The sequence below is a fragment of the Silene latifolia genome, chromosome 1, assembly GCF_048544455.1.
Source record: "Silene latifolia isolate original U9 population chromosome 1, ASM4854445v1, whole genome shotgun sequence".
In the NCBI taxonomy this organism is placed as follows: Eukaryota; Viridiplantae; Streptophyta; class Magnoliopsida; order Caryophyllales; family Caryophyllaceae; genus Silene; species Silene latifolia.
In genome coordinates this window covers 28,247,104-28,269,972 of record NC_133526.1, presented here as the reverse complement: position 1 = coordinate 28,269,972, position 22,869 = coordinate 28,247,104, and the positions used below count along the sequence as shown (strand labels likewise).

The window sequence follows — 22,869 nt, the reverse complement described above, 5'->3', positions numbered from 1 at the left end:
GTACAAAATAACAAGGCTCTTACAAAGTCGTATTTGTGATACAAGAACAGATCAGCTTGAAAGGAAGTAAAGAGGCAAGATTAGATTAAAACAGTGGAAGAGATCAAACAAAAAAAGGAGCCAAAGAATCCTAAGTGTACGATTATAAGAAAATAAGCATATGATTATATAAGTGTATGAGCAGTACCTGTTGCTTGAAAACACAAGGTTATCACGGAGTATTTTTTTTAACTTCAACAGGGAAATATGGGAAGAGTATGGATCCATGGCTTGACATATATATAAGGGAGATTTTATGATTAAAAAATAAAATGCTTGTGTCTATGCCGCCTCACCTTTCCAAGAGCCAGTAAAAACAATTTTTGCCTTCCAGAAATTACAACTTTTGCTCAAGTCGGTAAAAACAATTATATACTTGACCAAAATTGCTTATCCATGAAGTAATGACTACTTAATTAGTAGTCTGACGTAAATTCAAGTATTATCCGTCAAGGTTATAAAATGATCAGGGTGATGAAAATTTAAATTGCGTCCGTCAAGGTTACAAAATGACCACGGTGATATAAATATCGAGAAGAGCTGTCAGTCATCCGCCAAGTCAGATAATGACAGTGTAGGCACTAAAAATTTATTAAAGTGCCGAATAAATAAAATAAATCAATTATTTGAGTTAATACTAAATTTTAGCTCGATTTAATTATTTTACCCCAATTAAATGATATACGGGTCGATTCGTGTTACAAAATGGGTTATCCGGATCATTAAACCCGAAAAAGATCAAATTTGGGCCAAATTCACTAATAAACCCATAAATGGGCCTATGAATGCCAAAGTCCACCAAGGGGATTGGAAATCTATAAATAGAGCCATTCCCATTCATTTCAAAGTGAGAGAAATCATAATCATAAAATTCAGAGAGAAGAAGACACAAAAGCTCTATAAATTCCCTCTGCAAGCAGTCAACAAGCACACCAAAACTGTGCCGCCTGCCCAAAAAATTCAAGTTCAAGCTACAACATTCAAGAGAGAACAAGTCGCAGTGACCCTCTCAAGAATACAAATCGACACCTCCTACAGAGTGCATACAACCTCTACAGGTGTCATTCAAATACAACGTTCGCGCCTCTACTACAGACAGCGTTTACGTGATCTACTACGACATTTAGAATCAGAGGATACATTAGAGATTGTACACATAAACTTTCTAATATTAATAAAAATTCATTTGTTTCCTATTTTGTATTACATTTATTCTGCGAAACAAAATTTGCTGTTACAAATTTTGGTGAACCCGACGTGAACATCTCTACCTCTCATCTCTACTGCTGTTTTATTCAAGTCTACCAAAACAAGAAGATGTCTACCAAGCAAAGCACCTCCTCCAGTCCATCCAAGAAGACCTACGCAGATATCCCGCAGGTACCCCATTCTTTGCTACCTCCCCTGCTACTACGTCGTTGGCATCTCCACAAGAGGAATGGCGAAGAAGGCTGATGTCAATCTTTATTCTTTGCCATCACGCTCCGCACACGTCCCAACTAGGCCGCGCAAGTTCTCTGTCGCCTCCATAGCTGCTGCTGCTGCTACAGTGCTCCTGGCTGCCTCTTCTCCTTCACGCGAGGAGACTAGAAGTGTTAAGGTTGACAAGAAGGCTTCTCCTTGCAAACCCAAAGCGTCGCCATAGAAGAAAGAAACCTCAACTCCTAACGTTGCTTCAGTCACGGTGATAAGTGGCGATACTCTTGAGGATCGAATGCAGAAAATGAATGATCTCCTTGAAAAGATGATGAAGGAGAATGAAGAAAAGAACAAGAAAATTGATGAGCTCCAAAAAGAGGTGGTGGCACTCCGTGACAGGAAGGCCGAGACCGAGCATGGTGACACCGATAGGGATGTTGATAGCGATAGAGAAGTTGGCGAGGATAAGGAAAAGCCAAACAATGAGATCAGAACTTTCGAAGAGAAGCTGCATGAGTTAATAGCCAAGACGATCAAGTGTCAGTTGGATGATAGCTCGACAAGTAGTGGACGCTACATCAAGCCTTACACTAAGAGGATTGACGGTCTGCGCATGCCATCTCGGCTATCGGCCTCCAAAATTTCAACAGATTCGACGGGAAGGGGAACCCAAAGCAACACATCGCCCACTTCGTCGAGACATGCAACAATCTTTGGAACAGAAGGTGATCGTTTGGTGAAGCGATTCGTTCGTTCGCTCAAAGGGATCGCGCTTCGGCGTGGTACACAGATCTGGACTCGAGTCAATTGACAGTGGGGTCACATGGAAGATGAATTCCTCAACATATTCTACAACACCGGACGTGTCGTCAAGATGAGCGAATTGACAAAGACAACTCAATGGCAAGATGAGCCTGTCGTCGATTACATCAACAGGTGGCGTGCGCTGAGTCTGAAATGCAAGGATCGCTTAAGTGAAGCGTCAGTAGTTGAAATGTGCGTCAACGGGATGAAATGGGACATTCTTTACATCCTGAAAGGGATCATGCCAAAGAGCTTCAAAGACCTGGCTACCCGCGCCCATGACATGGAGATCACAATCAAAGAACATGGTAGTGCTCGACCAACTTCTTCCAAGGCGCCAAGTGAAAAGAAAGAGTTCAAGAAAACTGACAAGGGCGTCAAGTCATCGACAAAGGAGACAATGGTCGTCGAAACCAGCTGTGCACCTGTGAAAATCTCGTCAAAGCCTAAGTATGAAAAGAAGAAAGAATCATTCTCTTATAACTACCAACGAGACAGGCCTACATTGAAAGAGTTGCAGGCTAAGAAATACCCATTCCCAGATTCTGACTTGTCTGGAATGCTCGATGACCTCTTAGAAAAAAAGGTTATACAATTGCCATAGTCCAAGCGCCATGAGCAAGCAAACAAGACAAACGATCCCAACTACTGTCGTTATCACAGGCTGGTGAGTCACCCTATTGAAAAGTGTATAACACTCAAGGAGAAGATCATGCAGCTCTCCAAGGAAGGGAAGATCATTCTTGACTTGGATGACACAGTAACCACAAATCAAACTACTATAGTCTTGGAGCAACCTGACGAGCCAATTATACGACAAGGACAGTGTGTATGTATATGTTGCAGTTCGGGAGTTTTGAGCCTGTGGCATTACGGATCCAAGGGTCATTGTCGTACTACCTCCAATGTCATTGGAAGAAAGACTACCTCCTCAGGATAAGAATGAGGAAAAGAAGCATGAAGATGACGATGAAGGTTGGACTTTGGTTACGCGCAAGAAGTCAAAGAAACAAACAAGGCAGACAGCGCAACCTGTTCATCGTCGAAGAAAACAATCAAAGAAGACGAAACCTCGCAAGACGAAGGGAAAGATAAAGTCCAAAACAGTGGTCAAACCACATGTCTTGCCTATCGATATACTTGAGCAAGAACCACCGAGTCCCGTCACCTTAAAAGAATTCTTCCCACAAGACTTCTTAAACAAGGTTACCGTGTGCACCGTCTCACCTACGGAAGGTGGTGATGATAAAAAGAAGATAGAGGAAGGAGGCCCAGATGATGCGGTATTGCCACAACAGTTGCATTCTGAAAAGGAGAATGAAATAGTGGCTGCTCTTGACGCCCTTCCTACAAACATGGGATGGAAGCAAATATTTCATCTACCTAAAGAGAAGCGTCAGCTGATAATTCAAGGACTTGAGAAGCCCGAGTTGTATGCGGGCAAGATGAAAGAAAAAATTGAGCCTCTTGAGCAATCAACTGGATGTGTCTCCTGCAACGCAGCCTTGAGTTTTTCAGATGAGGATTTACTTCTTGGATCCAAACCTCACAACAGGCCACTTTATGTGTCCGGGTACATCCGGGGGCAAAAGGTCAAGCGCATCTTAATAGATGGAGGCTCAGGAGTCAATCTCATGCCAAAAGCCACTATGAACGAATTAGGGGTCACGATGGATGAACTCTCCAGTAGTCGAACAATGATTCATGGTTTCAACTTGAATGGGGAGCGCGCGGTTGGCATGATCCGTGTGAACCTTACCATGGGTGATCTTTCTTCCGACACATTGTTCCATGTCATGGATGTCAAGACATCGTTCAAACTATTGTTGGGACGACCTTGGAAGCACGAGAATGGAGTTGTCGCCTCAACCCTCCATCAATGCTTGAAATATTATCGTGGTGGCGAAACGAAAATAGACGGAGACGTCAAACCTTTCTCTAAGGTCGACTCTTTCTTCGCTGATGCAAAATTCTTTGAAGAGAATGGTACTTCCAGTGAGTTCATGCCAACCACCATCTCTTCAACAGGAAAAGGAGGTAAGCGGGAAAAGAACATCATCAAAGAAGATGAAGCTGCAAGTCCTGCTAAAGAAAATGATGTTAAGAAAGAGGTAGACAAGGCCAGCAAAACAACTACTCCTGTTGCATCACCCAAGAAGCAAGAGACGACACAGAAAACTACACCACCAGTACTACGCTACATCCCGAAGTCTCGCCGCAAAGATGGGGAGAGTCCTTTTGCAGAGTGTCTAACACCACAGATAGAGCCTAAGGATAAAAAGTCAAGTCTGGTGTTCAAGCAGGAATGGGTAGCCAAAGTCGTTACACCTCTACCAAGTTCATCTCAAACGAAGATTGTGAGACCTCCTCCGAATGGTTTCGTCTGTTCATCCAGTCAATCATCAAGTGAGGAAAACAAGGGGATATTTGATTCCAATGCTTACAAGCTACTTGCGAAGGTTGGATATGACTTTACAAATCCGACTCCTCTCGGCAAAGTTATAGAAGTTGAGTCGTACGGTCTTAACAAAGCGCAACATGAAGTGTTCAAGCAAGATGGGAGCTTCATGGTGATCAGGGCCGGGCTCGGATATGAGTCTCCTGCGCCTGTGAAGATTGGTGCTCGTAGAAAAGGGGCTACTGCGTCTTCTCAGCACATCACAGTAGAAGAGGTCGAAGAAAATGAAGAGATAGAGGAAAAGATGCATCCATCTTTAGTCTTCGATCGAATAAGTCCACCTGCAGAGAAGTGTCGTCCTTCTATATTTACAAGGCTATCGAGACCAAGTGCTTCAACCAAACACATTTCTGTCTTTGCCAGGCTTGGCAATCAAGGAGAAAGTAAAGTCAAAGTATCAACACTTTCGTTGCGCACAAACAAGAAGGGTGCAATACATGAACGCTTGGGCGGTCCATCAAAAACAGTCTTCAGTCGACTAGGGGCTCCCAAGAAGAATATTGAAGAGGCTCGTCCTCTCTCAATTTCTGCAAAACAAAATGAAGAAGAAGTAAGAATAAGTGATGACTTGAGAAGCGCAATACCATCTCGTATGAAGCGTATACAAGTAGTGGATATCATTCAGCATGAGCCACTCAAGGCAAGGAGGCGCGTACTAATTCTCACAGGCCAGTCAAAAAATGTTGAGCTTGTTCCTTCGTCTTCACGTCCTTCTGGTGTAAAGAAGCCAGGAGATTTAGAAGTTACAACGTCGTCATATCACATCACAGTAGAAGAGATACCTGACGAGAATGAAGAAGTTGAGGCCGAAGAGGCCCCTGAAACACTTGAAGACGGGGGGGCAATCGACTGTGGATGAACTCAAGGAACTCAACTTGGGAACTAATGAAGATCCTCGCCCCATTTATGTTAGTGCTCTGCTGACTAAGGAAGAAGAAGAGGAGTACTACAAGTTGTTGGTCGAGTACAAGGATGTCTTTGCTTGGAGCTATAAAGAGATGCCTGGACTCAGCCCAAAAATTGCAGTTCATCGTTTAGCAATCAAGAAAGGCACCAATCCCAAAAACCAACCTCAACATCGTTTCAGGCCGGACTTTGTACCTGAAATTGAAAAGGAAGTCAACAAACTCATTGAAGCAGGTTTCATTCGAGAAGTCAAATATTCTACCTGGATAGCAAACATTGTCCCAGTCAGAAAGAAGAATGGACAATTGCGCATATGTGTCCACTTTAGAGACCTTAATGATGCATGCCCGAAGGATGACTTCCCTTTGCCAGTTACAGAGTTGATGATTGACGCAACCACTGGTCATGAAGCCCTCTCATTCATGGATTGTACTACTGGTTACAATCAAATACATATGGCACCTGAAGATCAAGAAGCAACGGGTTTTCGAACCCCAAAAGGGATCTTCTGCTACACGGTCGTGCCGTTTGGATTGAAGAATGCTGGCGCTACGTATCAACGTGCAATGCAAAAGATTTTCGATGACATGCTGCATAAAACAAGAGAGTGTTATGTTGATGACGTGGTTGTCAAATCAAAGAAAAGAGAAGACCATATCAAAGACCTTCAAACCGTCTTTGAAAGACTTAGAAAATGTCAAATGAAGATGAATCCACTCAAGTGCGCATTTGGAGACACATCTGGGAAGTTCTTAGGTTTTGTGGTCAGGCATAGAGGCATTGAATTTGACCAAACAAAAATCAAAGCTATCAACGAAATGCCGAACCAAAGACATTGAAAGAGATGCGCGAATTGCAAGGACGTTTGGCATACATCCGAAGGTTCATCTCTAACTTAGCCGGGCGTTGCCAGCCGTTCAGCCATCTCATGAAAAAGGATGCTCCATTTCAATGGGATGAAAAATGCAAAAATGCTTTTGATAGCATCAAGAAATACTTGGCAGTGCGCGCCGATCTTTGGGGCACCAATTCCAGGAAGGCCACTTGTCCTCTACATTGCAGCATAAGAACGCTCACTGGGGGCAATGTGTGCTCAAAAAATTGAAGACCGCAAGGAGAGAGCACTCTACTACCTGAGTCGTACCATGGTTGGAGCTGAGTTGAATTACGCGCCCATAGAGAAGATATGTCTTACTTTGGTGTTCGCCATCCAGAAGTTGAGGCACTACATGCAGACGCATACCATACATGTGGTCTCAAAAGCTGATCCAATCAAGTACATACTCTCAAGACCAGTCATGTCTGGAAGACTTGCGAAATGGGCAATGTTGCTTAAGCAGTATGACTTGGTGTTCGTGCCTCAAAAGGCTGTGAAAGGTCAAGCTATCGCCGACTTCTTTTCGATCATCCGTGCCAGCAGAGTGGGAAATTTCGAGATGACCTCCCAGGAGAAGAAATTTTGTACGTGGACGTTCTACCTCCATGGCAGATGTACTTTGATGGTGTTGCAAGGCAAGATGGAGCTGGAGCTGGAGTTGTGTTTGTAACTCCACAAAATCATCTCATGCCATATGCCTTTACACTTACTCAGTTGTGCACGAATAATATGGCAGAATACCAAGCTCTTATACTCGGCCTTCAAATGGCGATTGAAATAGGCGTCAGGGATATGGACATCTACGGAGACTCAGAGTTAGTGGTCAACCAAGTCCTTGGGGAATATGAAGTGAAAAAGGAAGACATGATTCCCTACCATCAACGGGCATTACAACTGCTGAATCAACTTGACGACATCCATGTTGGTCATGTACCAAGGAGTGCCAATAAGTTGGCTGACGCGCTTGCTAATCTTGCAGCCACTTTGGCACTGGGGGCAGAAGAGTCTATGAAAGTCCCAGTCTGCAACCGCTGGGCAGTATCTTTGCTTGAAGGAGAAGAAAATGTAGACACAACCAACATGATATGCGTCTACACAGCTGATGAAGATGATTGGCGTCAACCTATCATTGATTTCTTGGACCACCAAAAATTACCTGATGATCTCAGACACAAGGTTGAGATACGTCGACGTGCTCCAAAGTTTATTCACTATAAAGGGACGCTCTACAGACGTTCTTTCTCAGGCCAATGGTTGAGGTGTCTAAGCAAGGACGAAGCTGCTGAAGCAATGCATGAAGCTCACTCTGGCATTTGTGGCGCTCACCAATCTGGGCCTAAACTTCATGATCGCGTAAAGAGAATGGGGTATTACTGGCCAACCATGGTACAAGATTGTATGGACTTTGCGAAAAAATGTGAACCCTGTCAGTTCTACGCAAACTTCATACACCAACCGCCGGAGCCGTTGCATCCTACTGTTTCTTCATGGCCCTTTGAAGCTTGGGGACTTGATGTTGTGGGACCTCTTACTCCAAAGGCCTCAAATGGACACGAGTATATCCTCGCTGCCACTGACTACTTCTCAAAATGGGCAAAAGCCATCACATTACGGGAAGTGAAGAAAGAAAATGTTGTGGACTTCATTAGAACCCAAATCATCTACAGATATGGTGTACCTCAACGTATCACAACTGACAATGGGAAACAATTTTTCAACCATCTGATGACAAGTCTGGGAGAAAAATTCAAGTTCAAACAATACAAGTCATCCATGTACAATGCCTCTACAAATGGTTTGGCTGAAGCCTTCAACAAGACCCTTTGCAACTTGCTGAAGAAAGTAGTAGCAAAGTCAAATCGAGACTGGCATGAAAGGATTGGTGAAGCATTGTGGGCATATCGTACCACATACAAAACACCTACTCAAGCAACCCCGTATGCATTGGTGTATGGAGTGGAGGTTGTGCTGCCTTTGGAGTTGCAGATACCTTCCTTACGCATTGCTATTCAGGAGGGACTCACAGATGATGAGAATGGCAAGTTGCGATTATCAGAGTTGGAAGCTCTCGATGAAAAGAGACTAGAGGCTCAACAAAAGCTGCAATGTTATCAAGCAAGGTTGTCACGCGCATTCAACAAAAAGGTGTGCCCTCGTTCTTTCCAAGTGGGAGACCTGGTACTTGCAGTACGAAGGCCAATCATCACATCTCACAAACCAGTTGGTAAATTCACCTCTAAGTGGGATGGCCCATACGTGGTGCAAGAAGTCTACACAAATGGTGCTTATAAGATTTTTGATGAAGACGGTGTGCGTGTCGGTCCAATCAACGGAAAATTCTTGAAGCGCTACTATTCTTGAAGCTCAACAGTGAAGGCTCCTAAGCAAGAGCGTAAACTTCACACCAAAGCTCCTAAGCAAGAGGTTAAACTGCATACCCTAAAAAAAAAAAAAAAAAAAAAAAATACGTCCCTCTTTATGAACTACGTCGGCTTGATCTTGTAAAGTACTTCGTGCTTTACAGGTACGTAGGCAGCTTGGGTGAACATGTAGCTCAAGTGCAACCACACTTCAAAACAAACATCATTCCTTTTTATGAACTACGTTGGCTTGATCTTGCAAGTTGTCATCTCTGTCAGCTTTGTGAGTACGTAGGCAATTTGGACAAACACTTTGTTCAAGTGCAGCCACACCTCCAAACAAACACCTTCCATCTTTGAACTACGTTGGCTTGATCTTATAAAGTACACTTCGTGCTTTGTAGGTACGTAGGCAGCTTGAGTGAACATGTAGCTTGAGCACAGCCACACCTCCAAATAAAAATCATGTCTCTTTAAACCATGTTGTCTTGATCTTGTGAAGTACACTTCGTGGTTTGCAGCCTCTTGCAGTCAACAAATGACATTTCCTAAGAGAGTAGCTCGTTGTCTCGCTCTTCCTGTCGACTGGTCGGCACATCGCATGGCTCGGAGTATCTCGCAGTCTCTTATCTCTTGCGCCTCCTGCGGTCGACGAATCGGATACATTGCATGATAACTCCAATGGAGAATCGAAATGATCCGACCGGAGTAACCTCCATATCTTCATGCGGTCGACGAATCGGGTACATTGCATGATAACTCCAAAGGAGAACCGAAATGATCCGACCAGAGTAACCTCCACATCTTCATGTGGTCAACGAATTGGGTACGTTGCGTGCAGTGATAGCTCCAAGGAGAGTCGAAATGATCCAACTGAAATAACTTCAAATCATCATGCGGTCGACGAATCGGGTACATTGCATGACAACTCCGAAGAGAGTCGAAATAATCCGACCGGAGTGGATCCACATTAGTTGATAAGCTGGATATGAAGTAACAATATAACCTGCACGCAATACCACCAACAAAGAAGCACACAAGCAACAAGACGGGGGTAGATATATCCATAATGTTAGAATGTATACAAAGCTCAAAGAAAGGACCCGGGCGAATAAAGAATATGGGAATACTACCTTGAAGAGACGATAACAAACAGACACATAATAAAATGGCCGGCCCACCAAGTATATAATTAACAAATGGGAAACTGCAAAGCTAATGGAACACAATGCTTCCTTTCGTATGTAGCATTTTTTGAAGATTTTTACAAAAAAAAAAAGTGATACCGCAAGGGCTGCCTTTATGCAAGAGCAGTGTGGTTCTTTCAGTTCTTACCATGGTCTCAAAAAAATTACTAAGCCAATTCCAAATATATTAGGTGCTAATGAGTTTCGGGTTTACCAAGATCATTGTTTGGTTGATTTCCAAATAAAAAAGAATGCTGCAATTGACAAGGAGTTTTATTATCCACTCAGATATGGCTACGAGTTCATTATAATTTTCAAATCGAGAAGGCATGTAGCTGGTCCTATGGGGTTACGAAAGCAAGTCAACTGTCCTTTGCTCGAGTTCGAAACGAAGCATTCCGCTGCACCTAAGGAACAATCAGTGTGTTCAATGTACTTGTTCCATGATGCGATTCGTGATGTTGTGTCTAGGGTTGTGCACGGAGGGAGGAGGGGTGGAAAGCACAAGTTGTTTTGGCACAAGGGGTTTTCGAAGATTAGAGTGTTGCAACTTGGCATTGAAGGTGGTCTGAGTTCAAGTTTGTTCTTGGTTTGCATCATTCTTTTTATTTCTGTGCTTATGGTATTGGTCTTTGATTCCGGTGGTTTGAAGTTGCGGGAATTGTGGTCAATTCCTTTCAAAGGAGGAGGAGATGATGCGGTCATCGAAGACTTAAGCCCATTGCCTAGCTCGAATGTTGGAGGAGTCGCTTTTTCGGTTTCGATGGTCCGTTGTGTGTGTATGGTAGCATGGATAGAGTCCGCGTAACAACTTCAGTGTGTCAATGTCTTTGTGTTTGTTTCCTTTGCTTTTAGCTAATAACAGAGGAGGTGTAGGGAGTTAATGCTTTAATTTGTTGATAGCTTTATTTAAGTTATCCCTTAATGGTTGTAATTAGTGGACTAAGTTGGCTAGTTAATATCCTTAAATTATCTAGTTAAATTTTAGGATTATAAGTGACCTTTCGGTTGTCTTCTTAGGCTATTTAAGCCAGCTTTGATTGGAATAAAAATCATTGAAGTTTTCACAAAAAAAAGTATCCAAATTAATCTGCAATTGTCGAGTACAATTTCTGATTTGTGACATCGCTTGAACGCGTCTTTCTTGCGTTGTTTCATTGAGTTTAGAGTCAATAGGTCTTGACTTAAACTCGTGTTTGTCGAGCTATAGGTCTAGCTTGTCAAGCTTCTATCTTTTATTTTCGTTCCGCTGTTAATTCGTATCAGTTTTTCAAGTTTAGCTTCATGGGCGTTTCTTTTTCAATGATGTATGTTTTGATGACGAACGGTTTGTGTAGGTGATGATTGATCCAGATGCGTCTAGCCAAATTAGTCCATTTTAAGGGAAAACTTGCATTGGTAAGTACACCAAACAATTTTGATATCATATTGAATACATGAAAGACTTGTCATCATATTGAATTTGCGTATGTTTTGGAGGAGTAGATTGTTTTTGCTTAAACTAGAGTTTTGTGGCGTGTCTACTAGCCCTACATATATAATTAGGAAACCTATTAGAGTGGAGACCTTCTTATCCTATCATTCACTCACCGGCTTTTTCAAGAAATTTAATAGTTCAGTCGATATATTCCGGCTTTTTAGTGGTTACAGTTTTCCTCATGGACTATCCACTTCAGTCTAAGAGATAATTGGTTTAATTCTAAATTTGTCTATTCACCTTAACATAAAAGTGCTTCAGGCACCTTAGTGTTCATTTGACGCATCACTTTGCCACTTTTACCTTCAAAACGCGTCGTTTGCAATATGCTCATATTTCATTATCTTTGTCTGGGGGTTGAGATTTACGATTTGACGATTTTATTTACTCCTCTTCCTGCCTTATTCTGCTTTGGTCTGTCTCTGAGGGCAATGATGAACCTAACAGCCAGGGGCGGAGCCAGCTTTTCAAAACCGGGGTAGCGGAAAAAAGTAACCGACGAGTTCTCATATTTTGAAACATAAAATCTCATTTAAGACAGCACTATCCGTCTTAAACTTAAGACGATCAAATAACATACCATTTACATAGATAAGATAAGAATAAAATGCTTAGATATTAGCAAAACACTTGTCTCGTCTATGCAAATGGTAGATTATTTAACCCATTTTAATTTTAAGACGAATATATCCGTCTTAAAAGAGACTTGTTAATTTTGAAAATGGTTTACAAATTACAATCTCATCGTTGTAAGAAAGGTAATGTATCTATTGAATGAATGATTACAATGGGTGAATGTTTACAGGTATTTATAGGATGGGAAGTGTATTGCTATGCAAGAAATGAATTCTCCTAGAATATACATTTGCTATAATAAATAAGATATACATATTATTGTGTTGATATGTTGCTTGTATTTGCATATTTGGAGGATTCGGAAGATATTGAAGAGATATGGTTGATACGCCCCCGCAAGATGGACGTCGATGGTAGAAGCCAATCTTGTCTCGTAGTTCATGAAATCGATGTCGATGAAGGGGTTTGGTGAGAGCATCTGCTAGCTGGTCCTTGCTTGCTACATGTTGAATGCGGATGTGTCCTAGTTGTAGTTGTTCACGGACGAAATGGAACGATAATGCCATGTGCTTCATTCTTGAGTGGAATACCGGATTTTTCGCATAAAGAGTGGCAGACATGTTGTCACAATAGATCGCCGGAGGCTTGGTGATAGTTATGTTGAGTTCAGTGAGAAGATTTCGAAGCCATAAGACTTTAGTGGTGACGGCTGCAAGTGCTCGAAACTCTGCTTCGGTGGTGGAGAGTGCAAGGCCCCATTGCTTTTTGGAGGACCAAGAGATAGGGTTGCGACCAAGGTATACTATGTACCCGATGGTGGAGATATAGGTGTCTTTGTCGCCAGCGAAGTCAGCATCGCAAAAAGCATGAAGACATAGTGGAGATGTGCGATAAAGCTGAATACCATAGGTTTGAGTGCCTTGGAGGTAGCGAAGAAGCCGTTTCAAGGCAGTCCAGTGAGTTGCGGTGGGGTGGTGAAGAAATTGAGCAAGACGATTTACTGTGAAGGCAATGTCGGGGCGAGTAAGGGAGAGATATTGTAAGCTCCCTACAATAGCTCGATAAGTAGGTTGGTCTTGTATAGGTTTTTTATCTTCACGTAAGAGGTGGTTATCGGTGTTAATAGGTGTCGGGTGTGGTTTGGCATCCGACATCTTATGTTTAACTAGTAAGTCATGGACATACTTACATTGATTAAGGTGTAATCTATGTGTATTAGGTTGTACTTCGATGCCTAGGAAGTAGGAAAGTGGCCCGAGGTCTTTAAGCGAGAATCGTTGAGCTAAGTGATTAATAAATTCTTGTATTTGTTTGTGGTTTGGACTAGTAATAATAATATCATCTACATAGACTAGCATATACATACATACGGTTTTTGTGGTTAGAATGAATAATGATGAATCCGAGATTTATTGTTTGAAGCCATAGGTAACAAGATAGGTTTTGAGCTCATTGTACCAAGCTCGTGGAGCTTGTTTTAGTCCATAAATTGCTTTGTTGAGTTTACATACGAATTCCGGGTGAGATACGTCAATGAAACCTTGCGGCTGGGCCATGTAAACATCGTCAGTCGATGTGCCTTGTAAGAAGGCATTATTGACATCTAGTTGACGTAAGGACCATGAGTTGGTGACTGCAAGGGATAGTATGAGACGAATTGTCGTTGGTTTGACAACGGGACTAAATGCTTCGGTGTAGTCTATTCCGGGTCGCTGGTGGAACCCTTTAGCTATTAGTCGTGCTTTATGTTGTTTAAGTGAACCATCGGGATTATATTTGACGCGGTAGACCCATTTGCAGCCAATTATATTTTGAGACGGTTGGCGCGGGACTAGCGTCCAGGTGTTGTTGCGTGAAAGAGCCTGAAATTCATCCTCCATAGCTTTACGCCATTGAGGTTGTATGAGAGCTTGCTTTACTGTATTGGGTAATGCGTTGGTAGCGTCGGGAGTGTGAGCTAGATTGGCATATTTTGGATTGGGTTTTCGAATATTATTGTCAAGTCGTGTGGTTATATTTTTACGTGGAGGTGGAGGTGCGGATGGAGTGGTCGTGGGATTAAGTGTGGTGGTTAATTGAGTGGCGGTAGTGGGAGTGAAGGTACTGGGCACGGTAGGGTCAGTAGGCGAGGTTGTGGAGGGCGTGGTTGTGGACTGTTCTTGCGAAGGGCGACGAGTGTATACTTGGGTTATGGATGGTCTGGTTCGTGTAGGCTGATTTAGTAGGGTGGCGGGTACATGGGTTTGGGTTGGTAAGACGGGTATGACGAGGTGACACCACTCATCCGGGTCGGTGTGAGTAGAAGGAGAGGACGTAGTAAGTAGGCGTTTATAGGCAAACTCGTCTTCGACAAATTTGACATGACGCGAAGTGTATAATCGATTGGTTTTCGGGTCAAGACAATGAAAGGCACTTTGAGTGGAAGAGTATCCCACAAATATGCAAGGGGTTGATCGATAGTCAAGTTTATGTTTTGTATACGATCGGAGCCAAGGATAACACACTACAAAAAAAACGTCTCGATGCGACGGACACGATGCGACGGAATAATAATCCGTAGCAAATTTAAACCTGCGACGGACGCTGCGACGGGCCTTATAACCTGCGACGGACTTGCGACGGACTTTCCGTTGCAGCGTATTTTCCCATACCGCCAAATTTTCTGACATGGCGGGAAGGTCTGCGACGGAAATTCCGTCGCAAAATTAAAATAATATTAGATTCTGCGACGGAAATTGTAAGGTGTAAGCAGCGATCCGTCGCAAAAATAGGCCACGTGGTCACTAATATTAGATCCGTCGCAGGTATTTAGCAGCGACGGAATTCCCGTCGCAAAACCAAAATTTGCGACGAAATAGAGCGACGGATTAAATCCGTCGTAATTCCGTCGCAAGATCTATTTTTGCGACGGGATTGACATATTTGCGACGGAGTTTTCCGTCGCTATGGAACCTTTTTTTTGTAGTGACATAGGCAACCGAAATTATGTAGTTTAGTGTAGTCGGGTTGTGTGCGATGCATAAGAAAATATGGTGTAAGACCGTTAAGTGTTTTAGTAGGTAGTCGATTAATGATATATGTTGCGGTGCTAAATGCAAACGGCCAGAAGGTGGTTGGTAGGCCGACATGGGCGAGAAGGGCTAGGCCCGTTTCAACAATATGACGGTGGCGTCTTTCGGCATATCCATTATGTTCCGGAGTATGAGGCAGAGAGGTAAAATGGCTTATGCCATTATCGAGTAAAGCGGGTGTAAATTTTTGAAATTCTCCACCATTATCGGAGAAGAATTGTCGAATTGGTCGTTGAAAATATTTTTCAACTAAAGCTTTAAACCGAAAAAATACTTGTTGAGTTTCGGATTTTTGTTTTAGCGGGAATAACCATATATATTTGCTAAAGTGGTCAACGAATATAACAAAGTACTTGTATTTTTCCCGAGAATAGACGGGACTAGTCCATAGGTCAGAGTAAATTAGTTCGAGTGGTGCTGTGGTTTTAAATGTCGATTTCGCGAAAGGTAGCTTTTTGCTTTTACTGATGTTGCACGAGTCCCAGTAGGAGTAATTAGACAAATTAGAAATAAAAGATGCATTTTTATTAATTTCTTTCATAACATCAAATGAAGGATGACCCAATTTGTGATGCCATGAAATTGTAGTCGAGCCCTTTTGGTTGGAGTAGGCGTGTGGTTGCTTCGGACACAACTCATAAATTCCGTTTTTAGCCCGTCCCTGGAGTAGCGTCGCACCCGTCGAGATTTCCTTAATAAGAAAACAAGACGATGAGAAAATAGCATATGCATTGTTATCACGACACAATTGCGAGATAGATAAAATATTACGTGATATTTGTGGTACATGTAAAACATTATTCAATTTAATAGAGGAGCAAGGTAATTGAAAAGAACCTATATTAGCAATGTCGATGTGAGACAATTAGTGGTTCTCACTCTGCCCCTTCAACTCACAACAAGACATCTATGAGGTAAGATGCCTTCTTGTAAGGCAAGGTGGGGCTTGCCAAAATGGCGATGCATCCAAACATTAAGCACACAAAACATGTCAAAGGATGCATCTACAAAAGAATAGCCATTTTTGAAGAAAAATAGCATAAATAATGACATTATTAGTGAAAAATTAATAAAACATAATCTATGACTTAGGAAAAACGTCTAATGTTGCTTTTTATTATCTTTTTCAGATCTAAAATTGAAAAGTTAATGAATATAATTTTTCCATGTTTTTATGATTATTTTTTGTTAAAACCGATAAACCGCAACATTGTTTTTCCGGAAAAATTTCGAAATTTTTAACCTAAGATTTTGAACATTATGAGTGTCATGGTATTTTTCCAGAATGTTCATGAGTTTAAATTTCAAATTCGAAATTTTTCCGGAAAAACAATGTTGCGGTTTATCGGTTTTAACAAAAAATAATCATAAAAACATGGAAAAATTATATTCATTAACTTTTCAATTTTAGATCTGAAAAAGATAATAAAAAGCAACATCGCCTATGATGAGTGCATCAGGACCGGTGTGGGGCGAGTGGAGAGCAAAGGTGTCAAGATCTTGGGTAACGTGGTGAGAAGCACCACTGTCGAGGAGGTAAATGGGGTTGGGGTTCACGGCATTGGGAAACAATTTACGGAAGAGCGGGCAGTTGGCAATGACGTGTCCGACTTGGCGACACCATTGACAACGACCTTTGAAGGGTCGTGGGTTGGGGTTGCTGGAATTCGAAGGAGGTGATGGGTTGGGAGTATAGTGAGTGGTGTTGGAGGTGCGTTGATTGCTACGATATTGGTGGTGGTGGCGGTAAGAAGGGTTGGCCGTGGGGTTGAAGAGATCAGAGGAGGGTTGTTGCTTGATAAGCAACTCATGTTGAAGCAGTTTCTCGTGCAATGCTTCAAATGAAATCGGGTTGTCACAGGCACGAACGGTGTCCATGACGGGTTTGTATAGATTATAGTCGAGACCCTTGAGAACTTTTGAGACAACGTCCTCGGGGTCAAGAACTTTGCCCATTAGGGCAAGTTGGTCGATGCAGGCCTTTATGGCATTCATATATTCGGTAATCGACTGATCCGTGGTTTTGACAATCGAATCAAGTCGATCTTTGAGTTGTAGGATATGCGCTCATGAGTGGTTCGCATAGGTTTTTGCTAAGATGTGAAAGAAATCACCGAACAACAAGCAACCAAAACCTTTGCAGAGAATGATTTGTGAATTATTATAGTCATTAATACTCATATGGCCGTATCACGTACTCTTCATTTTCATATGGCCAAGCTCTTAAAGTACTTCGTTGGAGCTAACTATCTTTATAAGATAGAAATCGCCACGACATCACGATGCTCATACGTGACCATTATAGATCACCAGGCCGGCAGAAGCGACGACTCTGCAACGAGGTATTTGTGACCTTAACCACCGGTCCAAGCAGCGCCACCGTTGTCGTTCCTACAAACGCTATACTAAAAAATGAAGGCATCACGGTACAGCTCTCTGATCGTTAATGGCATACTTAATTGAGCACTGGGCTACAGAGGATAATCTCGTAATTTCGCCGCTGCAAAAAAAAAAAAAAAAAAAAAAAAAAAAAAAAAAAAACAAAGAGCTAGACGTGAGATATCAGCGCGCTACGATTAGTCTATGGGTAAGTGCACAAGATAGTCAACGCTAAACTCGAGAATTGAAAGGAAGGAACTTGGTACCCAATTTTCGTATGATCCAAAACTCCAGAACGTAGGGTAGAAGATGGTCTATTTAATTATGGTGACACAAATCACAAATATGGAATAACAGATAAACAATGAAGACTCAAAAATCAAAGCCAAGGAAATTTGAGTTTGAAAGTCAAACCTAAACCGTTGTGAATTCTCGGCCATGGAAACGTGATCTGTGTTGAAGATGATGCATCAATGTGCATGAGAGGCAAGGCAGATGAGTTTATATAGGCATGGGGGTGGTCTCTAAACCCTATTTTCAAAAAAAAGCTTGCAGCCGAAGAATAGAAACGGCAGAAATTAGGAAACTCCGCAATTGATTATTTTGTTTCCCGAAGAATTCACCCCTCACGTGGACTTCAATTCTACGTACATGTTTGACTAACCAAGTAATTTGGGCTTATAATCGCTTTTTAGATTGAGATTGCTCAGTTGATAAGGCATTAAAGAGTCAAATAAACAATTCAGCCGATAAGTTAGATAATGATAGGATGACATTTCAAGAAAAATCGATTGCCTCTATGACAAGTTGAGGTAACATCGACTTCCAAGTCAACATGCCATTCGCCAAGTCAGACAATGACAGAGTGACGTTAATTAAATTAAATGTCATCCGCCAAGTCAGATAATGATGGGGTGACGTTATAAAGAAAATGGACTACCTCTGCGAAAAGTAAAGGTGCCATCGACTTTCAAGTCAAAGAAAAAAGTCGCTTTCCAAATCAAATAATGATAGAGTGACGTTAAAAAGATGGGTCATCCTTACGACAAGTTCGGGTACCTACTTTCAAATCAAGCAAAAAAAAAATGTCATTCTCCAAGTCTAAAAAATGACAAGGTGATGTCAAAAAATAAAAAAAGTTGCCTTTACGACAAGTTTGGGTATGCATCGACTTTCAAGTCAAGTCAAGTGGAGCTGCCTTCGTGACAAGTTAGGGTGCTCGTCCGACTTCCAAGTCAAAGCAAAATGGATCGAGACCCCGCCACGTCAAGACACCAAAAGAAGGTGCACGTGACAAGGTCCCGAGGGAGCAATTTGTAGGCACTGAAAATTTATTAAAGTGCCGAATAAATAAAATAAATCAATTATTTGAGTTAATACTAAATTTTAGCTCGATTTAATTATTTTACCCCAATTAAATGATATACGGGTCGATTCGTGTTACAAAATGGGTTATCGGGATCATTAAACCCGAAAAAGATCAAATTTGGGCCAAATTCACTAATAAACCCATAAATGGGCCTGTGAATGCCAAAGTCCACCAAGGGGATTGGAAATCTATAAATAGAGTCATTCCCATTCATTTCAAAGTGAGAGAAATCATAATCATAAAATTCAGAGAGAAGAAGACACAAAAGCTCTATAAATTCCCTTTGCAAGACACCTCTGCAAGCAGTCAACAACCACACCAAAACTGTGCCGCCTGCCCAAGAAATTCAAGTTCAAGCTAAAACATTCAAGAGAGAACAAGTCGCAGTGACCCTCTCAAGAATACAAATCGACACCTCCTACAGAGTGCATACAACCTCTACAGGTGTCATTCAAATACAACGTTATTCGCGCCTCTACTATAGACAGCGTTTACGTGATCTACTACGGCATTTAGAATCAGAGGATACATTAGAGATTGTACACATAAACTTTCTGATATTAATTAAAATTCATTTGTTTCCTATTTTGTATTACATTTATTTTGCGATACAAAATTTGTTGTTACAGACAGGATGGCCAAAAAAATGCTATCGATGCAACATGATGGATGCCCGTCGACTTCCAAGTCAAACCAAAAGAATGTGTCGAGACCCCGCCACGCTGAAACACTTCGAAAGTGGGCATGACAAAGTCTCGAGGGGGCAATTTGTAGGCACTAAAAATTTATGTCGAAAATTAAATAAAATAATTAATTTGAGTTAATAATGAACATTTTAACTCAATTTAATTATTTTGTCCCTTTTAAATCAAATCTGGGTTATTCCGAGTTATTCGAATCCAAACAAAAGTCAATTTGGGTCAACTTTGCAAACAAGCCGAAAATGGGCCTATGGCCCAAAGCCCGCGAAAGCCCGACTTTTCTCTATAAATAGAGGCGAAGTTCATTTCATTTGAAAGGAGATAGAAAAACTCGAAGAAAAGAAAAGCTCTGGAATTCTCTCTGAAAAACTCGTGAAATTCATCGTAAGCAGTCAACAAGCACAACAAATTCGTGCCGCCTACGCAAGAAAACTCAATCATTCAAACTCGAATATTCAAACATTCAAGAGAGACTCAAGTCGTTCGACCCTTTCAAGAATACAAGTCAACGCCGCGCGTAGCGTGCATACACCGTCTACACGCGCACCCCCTGCAAAACGCACGCGCACCCCTTACGTGGATCGTGCACGCGTACCCTATTTTTTTTTTTTGAGAAAAGAACAATTCATTAATAGAACGCCATACGGCACTTGCAAAGAATAACTATAATCGAAAACAAATCTAATGGAAACCAAAGAAAAATAATTTTCTTATAAACTAGGGATCTCAAAACAGCATCTGACAATTCGGCTCGTCCTATTATCGATATCTTCATGTAGCTTTTGAGGGGATCCTTCGTTTGATTTATGAGATAAAATTTACCTCTGACTGGTTCCAAAGATCGTTGACAAATCACTTTTACCCTTTGAAAGAACACGCTGCAAACCATCAACGAACTACTCCTGACTATATTACTAATGAAACTAAAACCACGAATAAATGGAAAACCCCCGAAATAAGGGATGGAAAAAGGATTCTCACCAAAAGGAAGACACTTATTGAATAAAAAAAATAAGTATGCATACTATTGATTAAAATTTGAAACAATTTTGGGGCTTACCATCGATCGATTGATAATCGATGGAGCCCCTTGTATAATTTGATGGAAGCTAGGGTTTTTTAGAGAGAGAATTTTGAGAGAGAAAGCCAAGGCTACTTTTGCACGCGTACCATATTTGTTTAGTTAGAATCGGAGGATTATTAGAGATTGTACACGAACTTTCTTGATATTAATAAAAACTCATTTTGTTTCCTTGTTTTGTATTTCAGTTATCGCAATACAAAATTTGTCGTTACAATATACATTCACTAAATGTATGTATAGTTATAAATATGTCACCATTTAAACAACATTGTTATCAATTTTACAATCACTAAACGGGTAACAAATTAAATTTTGAATTTATCGAGAGAATTGTTCAATATGTAACATTAAGCAACATAATGAGTAAAACCATTCAAGTAACATATACTCCATAAATGATTACATATATACACAGGGGCGGACGCAGAAATTTCTTATAAGGGGGGCACAAAAAAAATTCAAAAGATCCTCCATCTTAAAAAAAATTATATTTTGGATTTTTTTCCCCTAAAATTAATATGGTATAAAGTAAAAATGGAAAAACAATTCGTTTGACTAATTTTTTACTAATTAATTATACTTGTTAATATTTTGCGTTGAATAAATAAATGTATATTTAAGTTAATGATGATTGATTTTTTTGATTAAAAGATATTAGTTGGTTATATTCCTAGTTAATTTGAAGTCTAGAATATTTTGAGAAGTAACCTAATAGTTCAGAGTATTTTTATTAAATAATCATTTTCTAAAACAACAAATTCACCAAATCTTCCACTTTCCTTATTAGTCTATAATTTGCAGTTCTTATAACTTGTGGTCCCACCTTTTCTCCCCTACTTTTATTTTCCTCCATTTTCCTTCACATATCTCATTCCTCTTAAAAACATCTCAAAAAGCAATGTGTAAGAAGATAGAGAATAAGAGGAAGTACTAGTTTTCGGTATTTTTAATGCGTTTTACATTATATTTCCCTTCTTTACAGTTTACTACGAATCTGTGTAATTATTCGCTGGAAGCCGACTTTTATCCTTGAAATTGCCAAGACAAGTCAAACTATTCAAAAAGAGAAGTCAATTGATCATGTGAGTATGTGACCAAGTACAAACAAATGCTCAAGGCTTTAAGGTGAGATTATCAGTCAGACTCTCCCAAGTCTTAAGACTCTGCCACATCAGATTTCTACTAACTTTTATTATTTTTTTATTGTTCAGACCCATCTCAAACTCACCTCAGACTTTATACATTATCCGTCAGACTCACCTCATACTCTACTTTTCCACTCCACTTTATTTTTTTAACAAAAAGAAAGGACACATGTTGCCCACCCATTGGATAATTTTTCTTTAAGGTGGGGTCAAGACTCACCAAAAGTCTTAAGTTGAGTTTTGGATTTCTAAGACTCAACTTAAGACTTTGTTATGACTCTGTCAAGACTAGGGTAGATTATTGGTAGTCTTGAGTGAGTCTTGTCTCAAGACTTACCAAAGTCTTGTCTCAAGACTACCAATAATCTTACCCTTATGTTGAATCAAGAAGCGCCTTTTCGAGATGATAACCCATTAACAATTTCAGAACTTCAATTGTGGTAAACCAAGTGAAGTGGATTAATTTGGATAAAAGCCCAATTGGCAAGCGTATTTGCCAAAATATACATCGTATCTAATTGGTGGAAAATAAAAACAAAGGGTATAAAATCCCTGGTGTTGTGTACGTAAGGGTTTGGGTTTAGGTTTAGGTTTTGTTTTTTGTTTGGCTTTTGCCAGAGAGCTTGTACGAAACTTTTGTCAATTTTCTCCGTGTTCCGTACTCTTGTTTTTCCATTCCGATTTACTTGTGCGATGCACGGGGCTCTAATTAGAATAATCTTTAACAATATGTATGTTGAGTTTCTTAAGAATTTGTTGAACAACATACTGTAAAGGTTGGTTTATGAAGAATACCATGAATAATACTAAGCTAGAAGAAGAAGATATAAAGGTTGAAGATGATGAATTGAAGATCAATTATGAATGTTTAATCGTATGATGAAGAAGTAGCAATGTGTATGAATGTAATATTGTTGAAGTAATTTGTAACTGTATATTTTGTATATTATTCAAGTGTGTATACAATGATCTGGAACATTAGTATTTATAGCAATTGAGCCAACTGGTCTAACTACT

The 22,869-nt window shown here is 40.7% G+C and overlaps 1 protein-coding gene across 1 annotated transcript; it reads left to right on the top strand.

Annotated features, from left to right (window-relative positions):
• The first annotated feature begins 5,718 nt into the window (after positions 1-5,718).
• Positions 5,719-8,864, top strand: LOC141642801 (uncharacterized). The gene is made up of 3 exons (XM_074451744.1): positions 5,719-5,860; positions 6,994-7,889; positions 8,256-8,864. The coding sequence occupies exons 1-3, from the start codon at positions 5,719-5,721 to the stop codon at positions 8,862-8,864; spliced, it is 1,647 nt and encodes a 548-aa protein (XP_074307845.1).
• The last annotated feature ends 14,005 nt before the right edge of the window (positions 8,865-22,869 follow it).

Coding starts and splice junctions, on each gene's coding strand:
- LOC141642801 (XM_074451744.1), top strand. CDS start 5,719: ATGCCTGGACTCAGCCCAAAAATTGCAGTTCATCGTTTAGCAATCAAG. Junction 5,861..6,993: donor CAACAAACTCATTGAAGCAG/GTTTCATTCGAG, acceptor GTGCCTCAAAAG/GCTGTGAAAGGTCAAGCTAT. Junction 7,890..8,255: donor GGTATTACTGGCCAACCATG/GTACAAGATTGT, acceptor GAAAAATTCAAG/TTCAAACAATACAAGTCATC.